At 39.2% G+C, this 16,998-nt stretch overlaps 1 protein-coding gene across 1 annotated transcript in view; it reads right to left on the bottom strand.

Moving 5' to 3' along the window:
• Positions 1–965: 965 nt before the first annotated feature.
• HNRNPLL (heterogeneous nuclear ribonucleoprotein L like) overlaps positions 966–16,998 on the bottom strand; it is a 29,832-nt gene continuing 13,799 nt past the window's right edge. The window contains exons 4-13 of the mRNA XM_037391458.1: positions 16,331–16,416; positions 13,936–14,032; positions 13,775–13,847; positions 9,790–9,861; positions 7,924–8,141; positions 7,629–7,750; positions 7,006–7,207; positions 6,019–6,076; positions 5,804–5,902; positions 966–4,156 (exon numbers count right to left, since the gene is read on the bottom strand). Coding sequence (XP_037247355.1) covers positions 4,101–4,156; positions 5,804–5,902; positions 6,019–6,076; positions 7,006–7,207; positions 7,629–7,750; positions 7,924–8,141; positions 9,790–9,861; positions 13,775–13,847; positions 13,936–14,032; positions 16,331–16,416 — 1,083 coding nt within the window. The 3' untranslated portion in view covers positions 966–4,100. The remainder of the gene's footprint in view (positions 4,157–5,803; positions 5,903–6,018; positions 6,077–7,005; positions 7,208–7,628; positions 7,751–7,923; positions 8,142–9,789; positions 9,862–13,774; positions 13,848–13,935; positions 14,033–16,330; positions 16,417–16,998) is intronic.

Here is a 16,998-nt window from a genome sequence, read left to right as displayed (position 1 = left end):
CCCACAGCTGAGCGCCCCTGGCACGGGCCCTGCGCACCCCTCGCCCCTCGCTTAGACAGGAGTCTCCACTCACTCTTGAACGTCACAACAAGCCAGGTGTGACGAGGCACGGCCGACACGCCGGTGCCTTTCCCGGCGCCCCCGAGCAGGGCAGCCCGCGATGCGGGACACCGCCACAGCAGCACAGCACCGACACGCGGGGAACGCCGTGCAGCGCCAGCCTGCCTCTCTCTTACACGCCTCCCTTTCCTCGGGACCATCGCTACCCACATCAGCAAGGTCTGTCTCCTGAAGCTGACACATTTTTGCCACGTATTCAGAGGGCACCATCAGCCCCTCTGTGCCAGCGTGCCAGGGCACTGCTTGGCTCCAGCACCAAACGTGCGAACTGGCAGGTGCCACTGCTGCAAGGCAAGTTTTACGGCAGGAGCCTGAAGTTACCTTTTATACCCCAGGCATGTGAAGGTGGGTGGCTCTCAGCTGCAGCACAGCTGCATCTAATTTAAGGTCAAAATCAGAACAACGGTATTTTGTGCTTTAAGAGCTCTTCACTTGAAGCTGGGCCTGTAACAAGTGGGGTTTTTCCCACGCCTTCTTGCACACTATTTCTGGCCAAAGCCATGCCCATGCAAACAAGATTATTCCCACCTCTGTAACTGCCAGAAGGGAATAAAGCAATACACTGGGCAGACATAGAAACCTGAATGCATAAAAATAAAACCAACGCAACACTAGTAGCTACAGATGTAAGAATACAAGGTATTTTCAAAAGAGGACACAAAAAATACCGAAGATGTTTAAACGCATCCTAGAAGTGGGAAAAAGAAAAAAAATAATTGAGCAAGCGTGTTCGTGTTGCCAGACTTCAATGTTATTATTTAACAGAAGAGACCGAATGTCTCCTGCTAAGCAATCATAACATTCAAACCAGTTCAAGCACTGTTCACAAGAAAACACACAGCAGGAAAAAGGAGCAAGTTGCATTTAATTACAACAAAGAGGGTTTCAGCCAGTTACAAGCCAGCTTACCCCAACATGATCCCTCACTAAACGACAGACTTAGTGACACCGCATTAAGTTGTATCATTCCTTTCATAAAGCAGGACACCCAAACACTTCCTGAATGGTTTCTTCCAAATCCTTCATCATCCTAGCGATACACTTTCTTGCTGTGGTGGTATAGAAAGTCAAAAAGCAGCTATTCCCACTTCTTAGATATAAGGAAAAATAAATATAAACAAGGATTAGAGTATCATGAGAAAAGACAAAAAGATCTCCACCTCAATATATATTATTTACCTCCAATGAAAAGTGATCAATTAGAAAAAATAAACTTTTTTTTTTAAAAAAAAAACCAACAAACAAACAAACACTGGACATGAAGATACTACAGTGTGAATGCCAGCTGCTTACAAGCAGGGAATGTGCATAGCGATGTTCACTATTTTGCTTGTATGGCTTATGCAAGAGACAGAAAAAAAAATGGATTGAAAGTCCTTAATGGTTTCACTTCAATCTAGTAAGTATTGCTACCAAATTATAGACAAACTCCATTCCCCTCAGAGCAACTAACTCTTCACCTGCCCCACTGTTTTGGCTCTATTCTAAAGAGCAAGATCATAGGTGAACACAGACCTTGCGTGGAAGGAGAAGACCAACCTCATTCCTCCTTGACGACAAGCATCCGTCCTGGTAGGCCCAAGAGAAGAAATTCTTTTCTTTTTACAGCAAAACACCAAGAAGGAATCTTTCCTGTTGTCAACTTCTATGTGAAAATGATGATTATTTTAAGGAGAAAGAAGTGTGCACAATTTTCCGGTCTCCTCTCTTTTCTTCCCCATGTGTCACAGGCTACTCGTTTTGCATTTGGGACATCTAGCTGGTATCAAGCCTGTCCTCTGAGCTGGGCAGCCGCAGGAAAGACTCCTTTCACCTGAACATCTTAGGCACTGAACACTGTGATCCACTGAGGACACTGAAACATTAAAGTGCTGCTTTTTTAAAAAAAAAAACCAAAAAAACCCTGAATGCTTTTAAGGGTCACTCATCCTACATCCCAAACTGGACCAACAGACAACATAATGTTTTTAATACTCAACCGCAAACAACGTAACTTCTGAAATTACATTAATACAAACAGCAATGCAAGTTACGGCAGAAGGAACAGGTTTCCACAGAACATTCAAGTTGATGGAAGAGAAATGAACGATTGGGAGAGACCTTTTACAGTAAACCGCTAGGCAGCACAGAACATTTCACTAGTACCCAGCATTTCCATTGGCAAGTAGCAAGACATGGCACATAACCTTCTACACCGGAGTCCTCTGGAAGCAACTTCTGGGGGAAAAGCACTGAGGCTTGGAAGAGTATTAGCAGTGCCCCTAAAATACAAGTCAGTCCGCCACCCACCAGACAGCAGGCCCGTTATTATTCCAAACCCTGTGCAGAAAGGGCTGCCAGAGAGCCTGTCCCTCAGTTGCCAGTTCAGACATCTCAGAAGCCCGATTTGAATACCTGAAATACTAATTACCTGAAGCATGAACAAAATAGAGGTAGACAGGGCAAAACTGAACCATTGTTGATGAGAAAACCTGAAGAACAGCTGACACATTTTCCCTCGTATGATAAGGTGTACTTGACTTGAAATTAAGAATGGGGAAAAGCCGGTCTGTATTCACAGACATGCGCAATGCCCGCAGTCAGTAAATGTACTGTCACATAACCTCTCAAGCACTAATAATCTTGCATAAAGGATGGATGTGGATAAAATCCGTAAAGACAGAACAAAGAACTTGTATGATAAAACATAAAACACCTGATAAAATAACCTCTCTGATCACTAAAAGCAGAACTGAAAAAAGCCCTAAACACTTTGCTGCAAGTTCAGGAAGGGGAACAAACAGAGCGCCTAAGACCACAGCTCCCAGACCTCCCTGCTGGGACTCCCATTTCCAGGGGTCTAGCCCAAGTAAGATGCAACTCCAGTTCTAGAAGAGAGAACAGACATTTCCTGTTATTAATTCCACATCATGTAACTAGTTACATTATCTGAATCCCACCTAGATTACCTCAGTTTAAGCGAGAGGCTAGCCAGGTCTACCTATGAATTCTTTCATGGTCATAACAGATGTATAAAATAAGTCAGGCAAAAAAACCCCATCAAATTAACTGTCCAGGTACGACAGAGTATAGCGGGGCTTGCTTTTTGTTTTAACTATTTTTACCACCTTGGTTCCTATGGCGATCGACCTTCTCATATATCCAACTGTTATCATTTAGTATGTCATAACCACTATTTAAAAAAAAAAAAAAAGTCAAGAGGATATGTTAAATACTAAAGGTTTAAGTTCAAATTATGGAAAATGAGGATGAACACATCGATACAGGCTTGCAATTTTAATTTTTAAAAGGCCCCTACGGTGGGACTAGCTATAGATGGCATCATGCTAATGCAAATGGAAGAGAATTTTTTTTTTAAAAAAAAACAAAACCAAAACCACTTTAAGTAAGTATGAATTCACACCATACACGTGTACATACTTAATTTTCTAAGTTAGCTTTGTTTGAACTATAAATCAAGTCCATACTACTAAAAATTTGGTATGTGCAACATTAACCTGATTAAAGCATTTATAAATACAAGCTTTTTAGTATTGCAACATACTTCACTACTTAACATACTGAAAAACAAGTTCTACATTTAAAATTCTTATGTAATAGTTCTATCTGCCAATTAAGACTACAAATGGAAAAATACTTGCTAATCTTTAACATTATTGAAAATGCAAATATATTTCATTTTTGGAAGAAAACAATCTTGTTTATACTACTGGTGCTTCTTTAGACATTTGGAGATACTACACTAACAAAATACAAACTTTGTAGTAAGCTTACAACATGTACTTCTCAGAGGCAAAAAGAAAAAATCTGTTTTGTATTTATGAAGGAACAACCATTTATTATAAAACAAGATAAAAGATATTAGAATTAAGTTGAAACAAGGCAACATTAGAACAACCACTTTAGAGCTTTGTGAACGAAGTGTAGTTTTAAACTTGCAAATCAATGTGAATGTAGCTCTTAACATGCTGTCCTCTTCTCTATAAATGGGATGAAGTAGAGAAGCAAAGCTTCAAGGTGTAAGGGTTGGAGCCATCTGTCAGGAGACAACACAGAACATACTCAGGGCTTTCACTGAGCACAGCTCTCCTGTTATCAAGATCACTTTTCATAATCCGACAAGTTTACCAGTTGTGTTGATGTAAGGCTCTGCCCCCCGCGCCCACTGCCACCAGTTGCCCACAGACACCGCCCAGCCTCCCAGCGGGCCTTACCGAGAGCCTGCCAGCATCTCCCAGACACAAAAACAGAGTGTTTTCTGGTTGCAAAGGAATGTAGATTTGGAATTGCAAATGCTGTGCTATAAAGATTTTACCATTATTGCTGCCCCTCTTCCTAGCTGAACTATTTATAATAGTAGTATTTAACAGGCAACTTCGAGATATTTACAGAAGTCAGGACTGAGAATGTGGCATTTCTGCCAGGGACCAAGCGGCACTGGGCAGGTTTGACACGTGTCTGGCAGAGCGGCAGGATGCCCAGCTTGCCCTTCAGGGCTCTCCCGAAGGCAGAGCACCCCCGGGCTGTAAGGGCGGCCAGGAGCCAGGGCGGGCAGCACACAGCGCTCCCGGCAATGGGGGACCTGTCCTGGCCAGCCAGCCTCCCACAGGCTGATTGCAGCAACTCAACCAGCAGTCCTCGGTCTAAAATGCTGCCTTTTCCTCTGAGCACCAGATTGATTATGCATTAGGGTCTGCCTTTTCCATGCTGAAAGGCATCTGCTGTTACCACCTCTCCAAACTGAGATGAATCTGAAATCATGAACAGTCTGTTATCAACACCACCCTAAAAAATAGTCAGGCCCTGAAGTGATCTCAGCCCATCACTGAGAAGGGGGGGGGGGGGGTGGGGGGTGGGGGTGGCTGTGGGGGTGTGGGCATGTGTCTTGTGTGCAGGAAAGATTTAAACTGTTAACACTTGACAGGGAGACAAATTCGTAAAAGTTTGGAGACAGTAGTTTAAAATAATATTAGACACTGGACTGGACTCAAAGTTATGTCTGTGAACACCTGGAAAAATTCCATTGAATCCAGTAAACAATCTTAATAGTCCAGTGCAGATCTGGCCTATTGCGTACTTGTTTAGCAAGGGAACTCCCCCTCCGTTCTTACTGGTCTGGAGCTAAATTCAGCTTGGTCTCATCCTTTCTGATTTGAAAGAGAATCCACTACAGTTAATTTAGAGAAGTAAGCTGGGTACCTTAGAGAATCTTCTGCCCAAAGATACTGTATATTTCTCTGCATTTATTGTGAAAGATTTAAAAATCTTCTGTAAGACATTACCCATTAGGTTTGCTTTTGATGACAGTGTATTTTAATGCTTTTCCTGCCTTGCCTTCTTTTCCTCCCAAATCAATTTTTGGTTTTTTCCATCCTTCCGTAACTTCCAAGTTGCAGAGCATATTTTGAGTTCTATAGGTTGACTCAAAAACTAGAGTGCCGTTTAGATAGAAACTAACAGAACGTAAACTAGAGGTTAAATACTGTAATATATAGTATTTGTATCTTGTAATATACTTAGTACAGTATGTGTGTGTATATACACTGGGTTTTTTATATCTATATCTATAAAATAAGGACAATGCAGTTTTTAGCTGCAAAGCCTCACCTTTTACAAAGGCAGTATCAACATGTAAGAAAACGAGAACAAAATTATAGCCGTAAGATCAGTAAAACTGACTTACTTGGGACTCTTATCTGGTAGTGATTAAGTACAGTGAGAGCTTCCACTGCATCTGTCTTACATTCCCATTCCAACAGACCAGACAGTGTTTTGGCAGAAGCTGTCAAAATGAGAAAAAAAAAGGGAAGGAGGAGATTAGTAATGTCTCCTGACAGTGTATGCTCTTACCAAAACTGGAATACAAGTAAATCCCCAAACAGGTCAAAGTTTACTTACGTTTTGGATCAAACACTTTGTACTTAATAAAGCTGAGAACTTCGTGATCCTCACATAACTGTCACAAAAATAAAGAGGTAAAACTCTAGTAAAAATGCGTGTAAAAACATTTGCAAAAGTTCCAAGTTTATGGAAGAGACACAAAAAGGAAAATACTGACTCTTTACTAGAGCTTCCAAGAATTTATGGCCAATTATTATTTTTAAAATATGTTTAGATTGGTAACTCTTTAGAATACCATTCTATAGTACGCAAAACAAGGCTCCTGTGTATCTGTGCTGTCCCATGATAAATACGATTTTATAGGCAAAAAAATTGTTAGAGTACTGATATCACTACCTCAAGTAAAAACAAGTTCTTGTTGATATTTACACTTCAATACACTAGCTCTGAAGTCCTACATGCAAGCACACCACTCATGAACCAGTTAACTTTCAAACAAAACTTTAAAAACAAAACCAAAAACCGCAACAAAACTTTTATTGAACTGCAGAAGAACTCACAGAACTGTCATCAGTTTTACCACTGCCTCCACTTGAGAGGAGTTGTTTTGAGCATCCAGAGTTCATTTAGGACTTAGCTGTGCAGACTGTTCCAGGTGCACACTTCGCTCCATTTCAAAATATCCCAGCAGTCATTAGAGTAACCATCTCAGGGACTCAGTAAATCTTTTGTGAATTGTCACCCTAACTTTCCCTGTATTTGGATTTGTGTGTCTTTTCCCCTTCCTCCACAAAAAAACGTTATGTTCCTCAACTAGATGTCCAAGATCTTGTTCCTCATGTAATAAATAAATAAATAACAATGCTAGAACTGTGAAAATATAGCAGCTTCTATCTAGAGAGGCTACAAACCCATTTTATAAACCAGTTCTCCTCCAGTCACTATGCTGAAACTATCCCAGTTGTTTCTTTTTAAAAGTAGCACAGTGTAAAGCTAGGACAGAGCCCCAAAGCCCTCTACACCACAGTCATTTCAACTGCCTACCTTTACAAAGGTTTCTTCAGTTACACACAGGGGAACATTATAATAATGCAGCACACAAGAGGGTGGTTGGATGATGTTCTTCGATGCTTGGCCAGCACTGGTGAAGCGATTATTCTTACTCATTGCAAAATCCTTGTAACTACTTGTGCCATCCTCCAGTTCAAATATCTGGCTTGGAACTACTGAATGCTGCTTGGAAACACTGGGATTTAAGGATATATACACACATATGTATATATTTAGAGTTTCTTAAATAATTAAGACTTGTATACTTTGTACACGGATCATTGATCTAACCAGCACAGAGCTGAATTTCTTTACAATTTGAATTAGAAGAACAAGATGGGTTGGGTTTGACACCTTCCTTAAAAAAAATAATGTAGAAAGGATGGATAAGATATGTTAGGGAAAACAGTTTATTAACAGCCAATCCAAGTAACACCCATATGCTTTATTAATATAGATAAGTTAATACTAAATAAAATAATTAATAGCTAAAAATAAAAGTTGCAAATTGGAAATCATAACTCCAACAATGTTAAAGGAATAATGGAATATTGTCTGTTCACAACCTCACCCCATCTGCCCACTAGCAGACTATTAATATAATAAAACTTATTTACCAGACATTAAGTCTCTTTCCAAATAACTTGACATTGTTCAGATGTGTGACAGCTCTTTCCACAGCATACTCATCACCCATTTCAACCAGTGCTGTGCCTGGAATGGTCTTCATAAATTTCACCTAAGATAGATTTGGGAAAAAATGGCATTTGCAACAAACAGTTTTATACATTATACTTATACTGAGTTTTATACATTATTAGGAAATATTTTTAGAACATCTCACCCAGGGTTTTTCCAAAACAATTAAAATTATCATAGTAGTTTCCAAGTTTTTAATAAGTTATGCCTTACCTTCTCAATGTTTCCATACAAGCAGAACAAGTTGAAGACCCTTGAACAGTTCATCTTTAGCTGATGCAACCCACTAACCATGACAACCGACCCAGAAGGATTTCCACCATGCATGTAAGAGGAGGATGCCTGGGGCAACGGATAAGCAACAAGTTCTGGAGTGTCCCGAGATCCCATTCGGTACCGGCTTGGCAAGGGCAACAAAGGACCGTGTGACCCTAAGGAGACAAAAGGCCATGTTTTCATATTGTTTGAAACAAGTTTCACTACTTAGTCGTGCACTGAAGCCCACATACGTAATGCATACTTAAAGGAGGGGGGAAACATCATTACAGTAGTTTCCATTAATTCTTTTTCCAGTTAAGAAAACAAAAAACCCAAACCACCCTCTTCTATTCCCTTTAATGTTCCAAGTCTCTTCTTACATTACCAGACAAGAAGGAAGGAGCTGGTTTTTTACATACAAGTAATAAAAGGTATTTCAGTTATTATAAAAAAGTGCCTTCCCTGAACCATACAAAATATTTGAACATAAACTTGTCAGAAGTAGTATTTAAAATAAACCTTCAGGAATATTGCCATGTCTACTTACAAAGCTATATGTCACCAAGAAAGAATTTTACAAAGCAGGGAAAACAAACCAAAAGAAGTGAACTTTTAGCCAGAGATCAGGAGAGGAGAGGACATGGCTCTTTTTCCAGAGACAAGAGATTAAGTCCAAAGGCTACCCTTCTACAAACAGCTCATTTGGAGGAAACAGGAATACTTAAACCCCTGCATTAATTGAAACAAAGCTATCCTATTTTCTACTACAGGTGAAGTGACAATTTTCACTGATATAAGCAATTATTATTTTTTTTAAATAAAGAGACATTACTCGTATGCAATACTTCCGTTTACAGAAAATATCAGACAAAGGAGAGGATACCTGTTCTTCTGATACAAAAGTAATGTGAAGTTCACATAAGCCAAGTGTAAAAGAAACCTTTTGTCCTTTTTTCCCCAGCAAAAAGCAGTAATGAGAGGGAGACAGTAGTATAGGAGGGAACAGCCACATTACTTAATGTAGAAGGTTGTATCAGAAGAATGAAAAAAGAACATCAGCGAATACAAGGTAGAACTTGGAAATTCTGGAGATTTGAAGAGCCTTTGGAAAGAGTATGTAGAAGGTCAACCTACATCGTAAAATACCATAAATATCTTTGCAAAGAAAGTGGCAAGACAAATCACATTGCATCTGACAGTTAAGAGAGTCAATAACTAGAAAAGTCACATCTAACTGGGAACATTCGTTTCTCAACACTGAGGTCTTGGTCTAACGCACAAAAGTGACAGCAGGTTGTCATTTACAGATAGCACTGGTAACAACTGCAGCACTTTATTGCACTAATTCCAAAACATCATTCTTACACAGTTGCATAGCTATACCTTTTCAGAATTAGCTAAATCAGAATAAATGCAAAGCCCACAATTCACAGCGCGCATGCCAGAATATCAAAGAGCTCTGTGCTGCACCAAACCGTTGATCAAGCTGTGTTGCCATTTTCTATAAGAAAACTGCTTTCCCAGTACAGATGTCATTTTCCATCCACTGCTAGAGTGATGGCAAATGAAAGGAAACATTCATCCAAGGAATAAATTTGTACAGCTGGATGCTCTCCATGAAAGGAAGAGGTATGGCAATAAATGCACATAGAACTCAGTGAATCGCTACCGTTTTCAGAATGTGGACTGACAGCACCGCACGCACAGGACAAAAGTGAACTATTCATGCTGTAGGGGTCCACAGTTAAGCATTGACTGAATATTTAGAATTCCACATAACATGTAAAGAATTCGTAACCATCTGTCATCTGTGTTACTTACCATAACCATCATGTCTAAATGATGATGGGTGCTCTCCCAAAATAGCTTGCCTCTGGCGGCCCTTCCCTCTGTCTAACATGTGGGAAGGGAAAGAAAACAGTTTAGTATGCACAACTATGCACTTGATTTCTCCAGTTAAGACACAAATCTTCTACTTAAGAAGCGAAAAAGTTAATTTGAGTCCTTGTTAATTTTATAAACTATTTCTCATTCATTATATGTATAAAACCACAAGCTGCAGCCCTGGGACACCAAAATTAAAAGACTGCCATTGTATAACAAATTGCACTTAAGCTGATTGGGGGCAGCGGCCAATGTGGAGATTCAGACGTTTAAAGTTTATGGAAATACCCAATAGTTTTCCTAAACAGACACCACACATTAGTATAGATAACACCATACAGCTGGATTTACCTATGCGTCTCTTAAAACAAATTTGAAATGCAGTACTTTTGAAAGACAGTACCTGAATCACAATATTAGCTTCAACAGCAACACATTTTCAAAGTGGGCTTCTTTCAAGAAGTTTCAGCATAAGCCAACAACAACCTGTATTACATGGTTTCATAATCAGTAAACAGAGAGCATTACAAATGTGTACATATATATTTACAGAACACCTACTGATTTATGGGCGTGCTGAAAGGATTGTACATTATTGCATTATCAGCAGCACACAACAGTTTAATTGAAGAAAAACATCACTGAATAATGCACGTAAACAACAGTCAATCCTTTAAGAAAACCCAGTTCTCTAGGATATAAAGTTAAGCAAGGGGTCTACATTACTGGAGGCAAGCTGTGCATCACAGCCAAAGATGTATTTTTCTAACCAAATCCATGCTGCATGATAAAGAAAATTAACTTCCAGATTTCTTTGTTGTAAGCCACAACTGATTTCTCACAATTAAAAAAGCCACATTTAAAAGATGGGGCAAGACTTCTATCAGTTTACAACAGTTCCCAGGAAATTCAGGTATGAATGCTGAAAATGGCGATTCCAGCCCAATGCAGCTGGAGGTATTTGCCCTGAAAAACAGGGAATTACTTGCATTAAACAACACAACAGTGGGAGATGAAAACACATGGGCCCTTTCTGCTCAGGACTTTGAGGACAGGTTCCAAGTCAGCTATTTACTTTGGCAATAAAGCCTGAAGACAGAACAGTGCTGAATGCCTTCAAATACATAGAAGAAAGATTACTTTTGTTCAGTTTTGTTTTTCCATTTCCTTTTCAGGGTAACAGCTCTGGTTCTTGGCTCTAGAAAGCAAATGAGCAGTCATATCAAGTATTTTGCACATTTAAACTGTATGCAGTAATCACCTTTCAGTAAAATCAAGCTTGTAATTCCAGATTGTGGAATACTTAAATCCTTTGAAACTGCACACAGTAACATAGTAAAGAACCATATTCTTCAAATAAGGAGTTTTAGGAGAACAGTTTGATAAATACTTCCTCCTCCTGACGGCGTAGTCCACTGCTCTCTCCTTGCCCCATACTTGTTCCTTCCTTAAACAAAGTCCCTTGATTGCGCCAGCACAAACACTTGCACAAACAGGCACTGAAGCATGACAACTGATCTGTGTTTAAAATAATTCTGAAAGGAAATATTATTTATAATACAGTTTAAGTTTGGGGGTTGTTGTTTTTTGATTTTGTTTTTAAATCGGGTCCTTGAGCCACCGTGTATGAAATGCTCCGAACTACAGTTTGAACCTTCTAGTTAAAAGCAAGAATAATACTAATAGTCAGGTGGGTTTTTTCTGTTCAGTCTAATGCAGTAGACACTTGTTAGGAAGTTTATTTAAGTGGAGAAATACTATGGAGAAGTCTGCAATTTGTTACCATTAAGAACTAACAAACAGTTCTTTAGAAACAAAAATAAGGCCTTAGCAAAATGCATTTCCTTCCTAAGACCTGAGGCAGGGGAGGCGTGTGAAATTCTGAAAGGACGTGTTAGCAAGCCCCCCCTCAGAATGAAATTCCTCTGGGCTAAGATCTTCTTTGCTGCAGTCAGGTCCCTGCAGTCACACATTAAGTTCAAAAGCCAAACAATGCTGCTACAAGAGTAAATTGATGCACAAATAATTAAAAAAAAACCAAAAATTCTGGATTACTTTATGGGCAAAACTGCTCTAGATGCCTGCTTTCTCAAGTACATTTCAGTGTTCATTCAATAATATATATTCCTGTTTTCTAGATAGATGAATGTGGGCCACAGTAAATGAAAAATCATGCTATATACAATATAGCATGATATATATAATGTAAGACTAATTATTTTCCTCTTGGGTGTAATAGAGTGATGTATAGAAAAAATAAGAGACAGGCTGTCAAAAGTAACAAAAGGAAAGCAAGAGAGTAGATTGAGAGTTCTTGAGAAAAAGCAACTCATACCTATCCTAGGTTTTTCATTTTCCACTGTTTTCTGCAGCTTAGGCAACATTTAGCTCTATCAGCCGTATCTATCTGCAGACCAATAACATAATGTAACTAGATGCACAATGTTACAAGTCAGCCTCCAAACACCGTAATGATGAAAACACACAAGGGTCGAGTTAATCTTTCAGATTTTTCAAATTCAAACCTTCACATTTTTTTCTTGCCCATGAGTTTCTTCAAAATCCTTTTTTAACTCAGGAATTTGAGGGGAAAAAAATTGAATCCTGATATAGTCATAATCTACAAGCTGCAACCAATACTGTAGCTCCCTTGTTAACTTTTTACAAGAACTTCATTTTGAAAATTCAAGCCCTAAGTTTTTAGTTGTACAACAGTTTCACAAGCCCAGCGTCTCTGCAGAATTACTTTGAAAGTGCGTATCACTTGAGACGGCCAAAGCCCTGGTTCTCATATAGCCTCTGAGAAGCAGATACTCTATCTTGGACACATTGTCTTCACTCTTCTAACTTTACATTGCACACATGATTGTACATAAGTTACTGAACACTGCACTCAATAATTACAGATATTTATTTTTTTAAAAAATAAACACTTTACAGGAGTTAGGCTACACAGCAGTTTGTCTTTACATATATAGTCATAGTTTCTATTGACATGAGTTAAGCTCTGGTAATTTTTACAGCTGAGTACTTAAGAGACAGTATGCCTGTACCCATTATGGATATCCCTATTTTAATACTTAAATAACTGAGGGGGCCTATCCGATATTGCACTGCTCAGTTCCAACTATCTACAGATAAGGATTAAACTTCCCTACTACTAGACAATACACTGTTAAGACTGAATGCAACTCTCACATACAGCAAGTAATAAAAAGATTACAACGTTAATGATATCAACAAGAGAGGTTCTTAATTTTGGAGGTTCTCTGTTTTTCAGTTGTAATTTTAAGGGAAATAAGACCAGCATACATACAAACTTGAACAGAATGGGTACAGTCTATCATGTTATTCATCCCATACAAATCTGAAGTACTGAAAAGTGTCCTCCTTTAAAAACTTGTGGTGGTGGTGCATGCAGTATGCAGACAAGGTGAATTGCAAGTCTGAGTTTTTTCAGAGGGTTTTTGTTTGTTTGTTTGTTTGGTTTTTTGCTGATGCCGATGTGGTGCATGATGAAGTGTAGAGTCAGCCTGCTGAAGTCCTCTATCCTTCTTAATGCCTCGTCCAACATAGGGGAAAAGAGTCCTTTCGAAGGAGAAGCAGTGTGCAAGTTTGTAGTTTGTAAGGAATAGTCTGTACCAGGTTTCCTCTCCTCCAAAGAGAGAGAGCTGCTTGGAGAAATGCAAGTCCTTGAGAACTGCGAAGGTGCTTGCAGGTGTGGGCTCCTTGTTGCACTAAGTGGCTCACGCACACGGCAGTAGGGGGCACTAGGGCTCGGGGTTAATGTCCTGGCTGGTGAGCACAGCCTTCAGCAGCACTGCCTTGCTTTGGAATGACTACTGCGATACAGCCTGACCACGTATAAAGGATTGTCATTAGTACAGTCAAACATCTACAGCAATAATGTATGAAAACCTACCTCGTCGGCCCAGATACGGTTTAGTGTAGTCCCAACTATCGTTGTCGTTTCTAATGACATTAAGTCGAGTTGGCTGTTCAAATAAAGTAAAAGTGAAAAAGGTTACATCTTGACTATACCTATTTTTCCAGCAAAATGAAAAGAGAAGGTCCAAGCATTACCCTTGCATATTCAATTTTCAGTGTGCAGCATCCTGCATAGATATCAGCTCCATTGAGCGCAGCCTTCGCCTTCTGGGCACAAAACACCGACTCAAACATACACACCACGTTAAGGATTTTTTCCCCCAGGTGTCTCATTCATGTCCCTTTCTCCTGACGTCTTTATTTCCATAGCCTGCAGATATTTCACTATTATATACCCTACAACAACTCTATACAGACTTAAATATAAAACTGTCAACACATATGTACGGGTTCGACTTATGTCAAGCATCTGTTTTTGAGATGTAGCACATGATGAGACCATTCATAAATTCGTAAACCCTACAGTGCGGACTCTATAGACTCAAACTTTGTTTATGCTCTGATGTTACATCATTTGGAAGGAAGGGGATGTTCTGGTGGATTTGGTAAGTCTCATCAGAGGACACAGAAAATTCCCAGCAAGCCTAGAGAATATTTGAAAGGAAGGTCTGAAAGGGAAGTCCAAGCTGCATGACTTGTGAAGGGATCACAGCTCAGGGGCAGGAAGATGTGACTGAAGACAACGCAGCCCTTCTCACAGCATTAGCTAGAGGCTTGTGGGTAGAGAGAACATGAACTCAGTAGCTGCTCTACAGCAAGAAGAACTAAAAAAGAATATGCTCTTTTAAGCTTGCTAGCCAAATAAAACCACAGAATTAAGAGATACTTTGAATGAACAAAATCATCTTGCATCAAGAAATACAAGAAGAAGATTGCTTTAAATCCACCGCTCAAGGCTGATGTATGTACCAGGCTCCAACATACAGGTTTTTTCATATCCTCTACACAAGCCAAAGCTTGGTTCTATGACTAGGAGAAAAACATACTTGAGCCTCAGCGCACAGCGATCCATGTTCTCATACATACTCAACAGCAAACGGTGTCAAAAAGCCTGAACCTTGCAGTAGGCCAGACATTTTGCACCACTCTTTGATATAATGTTATATCAAATGTTATATAAAAATATTCAATATAATGAAAAATGATATTTTGGAAGAAGTCTGTATCAATAGCATATCCCTTGTGTTTTACCGCATTCCTGTAGCCCAACTTCTTCAAAGGTGATGTGGGTTCATTATGGAATTTAAGAATGAGAAAAGTTAAGCTTCCCAGACCTCCAAGAAGTTGTTTGACACTGGCTAGAACTGTGGGAGCACATCTGCAATCAGCATTGAAATTGGAGTAAATTTTTTAACTTTTCAGACAAGGTTTGCCTTGAAGCTCACTTCTTCCCCCTCCCCCCAAACTGTTTACCTACACTGTTGCATTACTTTGCTCGCACATTTGTGAGTTTTCTTTCAGTTGCTGGTTGGTTTTGTTTTTAATAGAAGGAATGTTGTAGAATTTAATTCAAAGGACAGAACTATGGTAGTTTCAGTCTATGCAGGATCCTCACCACAGCTTCCCTAATCTTTCCTGTGATGCAGAAGAACCCCCAACCATAAAAGTCATCTGATCCAGACAACAGCATTTACACAACTTGACACATTATCGTAGTAAGTTAAACTACTGTCTGTTAGGACACAGTTTAAGTCTTTTAATAGATAAGCAGCAATTAGTTTGCTTTTATGGAAGTTAGGGTAATTCTTTTTGCCTGGCAAATCACCAATGCAACCACCGGTTAATTCCTATGTTACAGAAGAGACCCACTAACAAAGCCTGCAACATCAGTAGCATCTGAAATCATAAAATAATTTCTGAGATTTCGGTACAATTTTGTCTGGATAACAGCTCAGAAACAGATGGTAAGCAGTCTCTATGAAGAGGGTTATCAGAATTTTACAAACTAAGGCATAATCATAGCAGACTTTGGACTTTGCAAACTGCAGTAACGCATTAAGAACTCTACAAACTTTCATCCTATGTACAACTTAATGCTGCAAGGGAGTTTCCTCAACACGTGATAAACAGGTCAAGGAGGCCTAAGTTGGTCTCATGCTTTGTTAAAAGTCACAACAGCAAGATAAGCAGGATATATTCAAACCATCTTAAAAGACCAAAGAAGTCAAATTGCACCTCTGCAATCCCTTACCCACTTCTTGAGTAAAAACACACACAGAAGCCATGAAGCTTTTGTGTATAATGTGTTGTCAAACCTATGACATATTACATGTCTGCAATTACTAGCCTTAGGGCTACCTATAAACATGGTTATCAAGACTATTGTTGACAGTGTCATTCTCCTATAAAGATGAAATTTCTCAGTGCTATTTTGTCTTTTAGAGATATAGAAATTAGGATGCCTTAAATAGAAATTAAAAAATAATTTGGTCTCAAAATTACACAGTATTTTTCTGACATTCTCATGTTAAATTCTATCTGCAGTCAAGAGCCTACGGGGGGGCAGGGGAATCACACTCAAAAAGGATATTCAACCATAGCTTGTATTCCATTTCTCTTGAATATAACAATGCGCTGAACTTTTCCAACAGGGTTGCACACAGTATACAAGACATCCTAAGGAAGAAGAAAAAAAAATTTTAGTCAGATGTGACATTTCAAACACTTTAGGTTGACAAAACATTTTCTTGCATTGACATTTAAATGCCAGAGAGCAAAGAAAAAGCATGTTAATTTTTCAATTATCATTTTCCCTATACAATTTATATACTCATGATTAGCATTTTAATGGATTAACATAGTACAGGCACTCAAATCTGAAAAAAACCAGGAAAAACCTACTATAAGAAGTACTCATGCAAACATTAGCTCAACACAGTTGAAGATATGTGTTAAAAGCCCATAGTTGCATCGATGTCTCAGACTATGCTCCCTGTCAAACATGCACTCAGTAGTTTTACCAAGGCAAAGACAGACAAAGTGACCCAGTAGTTACAGCACATTGGATTTCATAAGGCTCTAGCAGCTGAGGGTTTTTTTTTTTTATCATTGATGGTCATTTTCAGAAGAGTAACTGCGGGTAGCCCATGATGTAAGCTTAGGTAGCTTATCAAATGTATTTCAACCGTATTCACCTGAATTAAAGGCACTGCAAGTGGTTGCTGTGCTTCTTCAGTTAAGGCAGAGAAAACTTCTGAC

Source organism: Falco rusticolus, chromosome 6 (assembly GCF_015220075.1).
Source record: "Falco rusticolus isolate bFalRus1 chromosome 6, bFalRus1.pri, whole genome shotgun sequence".
NCBI classification, from domain to species: domain Eukaryota; kingdom Metazoa; phylum Chordata; class Aves; order Falconiformes; family Falconidae; genus Falco; species Falco rusticolus.
This window is presented reverse-complemented; position numbering and strand designations above follow the sequence as displayed.